The 3838-nt window shown below is 33.3% G+C and overlaps 1 protein-coding gene across 1 annotated transcript; it reads left to right on the top strand.

Annotated features, from left to right (window-relative positions):
* Positions 1–752: 752 nt before the first annotated feature.
* LOC128132211 (beta-glucosidase 12-like) lies at positions 753–3619 on the top strand. Its single transcript, XM_052768500.1, has 12 exons — positions 753–821; positions 939–997; positions 1132–1207; positions 1314–1479; positions 1648–1841; positions 1874–1941; positions 2140–2258; positions 2337–2554; positions 2630–2661; positions 2742–2844; positions 2954–3062; positions 3184–3619. The coding sequence occupies exons 3-12, from the start codon at positions 1144–1146 to the stop codon at positions 3383–3385; spliced, it is 1275 nt and encodes a 424-aa protein (XP_052624460.1). The 5' UTR covers positions 753–821; positions 939–997; positions 1132–1143; the 3' UTR covers positions 3386–3619.
* Positions 3620–3838: the final 219 nt, after the last annotated feature.

The raw sequence follows: 3838 nt of genomic DNA, 5'->3' as shown, positions 1-3838 counted from the left end.
CCTCATTTAGGGCTCTAAATTCAGTGTTTCTGGATGGTATTTTTATTTAAAATGTGTTAGACATGTTATGAAGACTGAAAAGTTTTCATTAAAATCTGCGACAATGTAAAAGGATGTAAAAATGAGGCCACATGTTTCAACCATAAAAGCTATGAATTCTAGGAACTTTAATTGTAAAAGATATCTCAATCAAGTATACACAATTCAAAAGAAATTATTGTTAATACTGAATTTCGTGTATTGATATTTTAATAATGATTTAAAACATTTTTATAAAATAAATTATTGGAATTTGAGAAGGATGCAGTACTACTTTTATCTATAAATAGGATGGCAAATCCATTATTCCTCTTCACAGCCTGAAAATTAATCTGATCCAAAGATAGATATAATGGCAGCAACTCTGAAGGAAAACAATACTTACATTTTCCCTGATGACATAAGTAGTAGCGATTTCAAGTCTGATTTCGTTTGGGGTTCTGCCACTTCTGCTTATCAGGTATATCATCACACCGATCATTATATATCCATACTTTTAAAAATATTACGTTCTATAGACTTTTGTAAATGATTAATGACTCATGTAATCTAGCACATAATAGTTTATTACCTAAATTCTGTTTAAAACCAAGGCATATATGGAATGCAATTTTGATTTCATATAGTGTTTTATATCTTTAATCGTTTACTTATGGCAATGTGAAATTATATATAATCTAACATTCGAGCGAGTATCATATTCTATTAATAGATCGAAGGCGCTGCATTTGAAGGTGGTAGACAACCAAGCATCTGGGATGCTTTCTGCCTCAAAAATCCTGGTTTGTTTTTTTCTTTTTCAATATGAAGTGACCATGCAATAGCATGCTCATTTTCTGCATGCACAGGAGCTTTCAATAAAATTAAGCCATGAAAAATTGTTTTACATTATATTGCAGGTGCCATCGACAATGGTGACAATGGAAACAAGGCTATTAAAGCTTATTACAAAACCAAGGTCTTCATCCTCGTTAATTATAACCTTAATTAATTAATTAGTGATATATGTTAGTCTAAAATCAAATTACGCCATCAATCTAAACATATTTTCTTATAATTAATTATACTTGGTTCATGATCGTACGTACACAGGAAGATGTGCAAATGATGAAGAAAATGGGTCTAAAAGCCTACAGATTCTCAATTTCATGGAGTAGACTATTGCCAGGTACGTGAAAACATGAAGAAAAACAAAATTACATTGATTTTATTTAAAATATTAATTTGTACATAATTAATTTGTTGGTGTTGTGTATGCAATCTTAATTAATTAGGTGGAAAAGCTAGCATGGGCATCAACCAGGAAGGTGTTGACTACTACAATAACCTAATCAATGAGCTGATAGAGAATGGAATTACACCATATGCCACTCTCTTTCATTGGGACCTTCCCAATGCCCTAGAGGAAGACTACATGGGATTTTTATCTGAACTGGTTGTGTAAGTAGTAGTATAAAATATTTAGAGATCAATCAATATTAATGTACGTGTGCATATTTTGGATCATCATAAAGCGCAACCTCAAATTAAGTAATTAAGATAGATAGATATATAGTACTGTACATTGACTAGCTTAATTGTTGTGTGCATATATATTTTTACAATCAGACTTGATTTTGTGGATTATGCGGAATTTTGCTTCTGGGAATTTGGTGATCGGGTGAAGCATTGGATCACATTGAACGAGCCGTATACCTTTGCTGCTATGGGTTATGCTTACGGGACAATGGCACCTGGGCGAGGAGGAGGAGATACCGAAACTCAGCAAGCCGTACTCGCATCTGGAAATAATCTTGGAACTCGTAATCGTGCAAGAGCTTTCAACAATAAAGAGGCTGGGAATCCTGCCACTGGGAATCCTATCATGCTAATATTGTCAGACTATACAGAGATAGATTCAAGGTAACTAACTACTATACGTAATTAACATTATTATGCACAAGTATATATATATATATATATATATATATATATATATATATATATATATATATATATATATATATATATATATATATAGAGAGAGAGAGAGAGAGAGAGAGAGAGAGAGAGAGAGAGAGAGGTTTAATTAACTAAGTGTGGACTCGATCAACCTTGCAGGAAAGCCAAGGGGGTGTGATCGGAATTACGTTAAACACACAGTTTTACCAGCCACTTGATCCAACCAGTCAGGATGACAAGGATGCAGCCAATAGAGGCATAGACTTTATTTTCGGATGGTGAGTCTATCTGTAAAACTTCATCAGAATCTATGTACATGTACGTACGTATATTAATTGATCAAATTTTTGCTGCAGGTTCATGAACTCAATATTTAATGGCAAGTACCCCCAGAGTATGATAGATAATGTTACGGATGGCCGTTTGCCTGAATTCACAGATAAGCAAATCGAGTTATTGACTGGATCTTTCAATTTTCTTGGGTTGAACTACTATACTGCTCAATACGCCACCACTGCAGCACCAACTGATGTCGTCTCCTACTTGACAGATAGCAAGGTCCATCAACAGCCAGGTATATCTATATATGCTTAATTAAGTGATTGGAAATAGATATAAGCCTTGATATATATATGCTTTGTCTTTTCAGATGATCTTAATGGGGTACCTATAGGACCACAGGTATATACTTCCTTTTGATATTAGATTCATATTGTTTTTAATTTGTTTCATAATTTAAGTTACTTGAGCAATGTGCGTAGGGAGGTGTTTATTGGTTTTATTCGTATCCACTTGGCTTATACAAATCGCTTATGCAAATCAAATCTGAGTACGGAGATCCAACGATATATATAACTGAGAATGGTAATCAATTTAGATTTTCTTTTCACCTGCTTATACATATAATTGTCAGTTTATTTCATCATAAATTATTGAAAACAATATTACGAGGTCAATGGCGCTGTTTATGTAGGCTGGCCTGATGCAAATAATAACGATCTCAAACTTGAAGAAGCCCGTGTTGATGAGAAACGTGTTAATTATTACAATACACATCTTCAAAGCCTCAGAGATGCAATTAGGTAAACTTATATTATATACCACATATATACTCAGTTATGTATTATGCCTCAATGGGGACATTGTGTTGCATGATCCTAAACTTCACCTCCATTCTAATCAAACCTCGTTATACTGTTGTAGAGATGGCAGTAAAGTTGTGGGGTACTTCGCTTGGTCATTGATGGATAATTTTGAGTGGGCCTCAGGATATTCGGTTCGTTTTGGACTATTTTATATAGATTACGCTCATGGGAAATACACTAGGTACCCAAAGACTTCTGCAATATGGTTCATGAGATTTCTTAATGCCAAGAAAGCAATTGAAATCAACAAAGCTACATGAAGGTAATCCAAACTATTGCTTGAAGTTAAACCCAAAGGACTGAGTAAGCAACAAGAAGGAAATATAAGAATGTTATGTTGTTTTCTTTTATAATAAGAAGTACTCTTGTACTAAGTCATGTTGTTTTCTTTTATAATAAGAAGTACTCGTGTACTAAGTCATGTTGTTTTCTTTTACAATAAGAAGTCGTCTTGTATTAAATAAGTTTGTGGGATTGGAAACGTCTATTTTTCCTCTTTATTTTAGTAGGATATATGAATGTTATTTGTTACCAGAACAATGTTAATGTACTATGTTGTGAACGTTTACATCATAATCGATATATAAGCGTGTATATAGGCATTACATTTGAAAATTGTTGCGGGCTTTGAAGTAAGTCAACTTAAGCATCGGGATAGCTCTATAAATCATATCGGTCCATCCAGATAAAGTAATTCAACTATTTCAATTTTA

The sequence above is a fragment of the Lactuca sativa genome, chromosome 1 (genome assembly GCF_002870075.4).
Source record: "Lactuca sativa cultivar Salinas chromosome 1, Lsat_Salinas_v11, whole genome shotgun sequence".
Lineage (NCBI taxonomy): Eukaryota > Viridiplantae > Streptophyta > Magnoliopsida > Asterales > Asteraceae > Lactuca > Lactuca sativa.
This window is presented reverse-complemented; position numbering and strand designations above follow the sequence as displayed.

What these genes read in the sequence shown, in the direction of transcription:
- LOC128132211 (XM_052768500.1), top strand. Translation starts at nt 1,144, where the DNA reads ATGATGAAGAAAATGGGTCTAAAAGCCTACAGATTCTCAATTTCATGG. An exon ending in ATAGACTTTATTTTCGGATG is followed by an intron (nt 2,259 to 2,336) that starts GTGAGTCTATCT and finishes TTTTTGCTGCAG; the next exon opens with GTTCATGAACTCAATATTTA. An exon ending in GATATATATAACTGAGAATG is followed by an intron (nt 2,845 to 2,953) that starts GTAATCAATTTA and finishes CTGTTTATGTAG; the next exon opens with GCTGGCCTGATGCAAATAAT.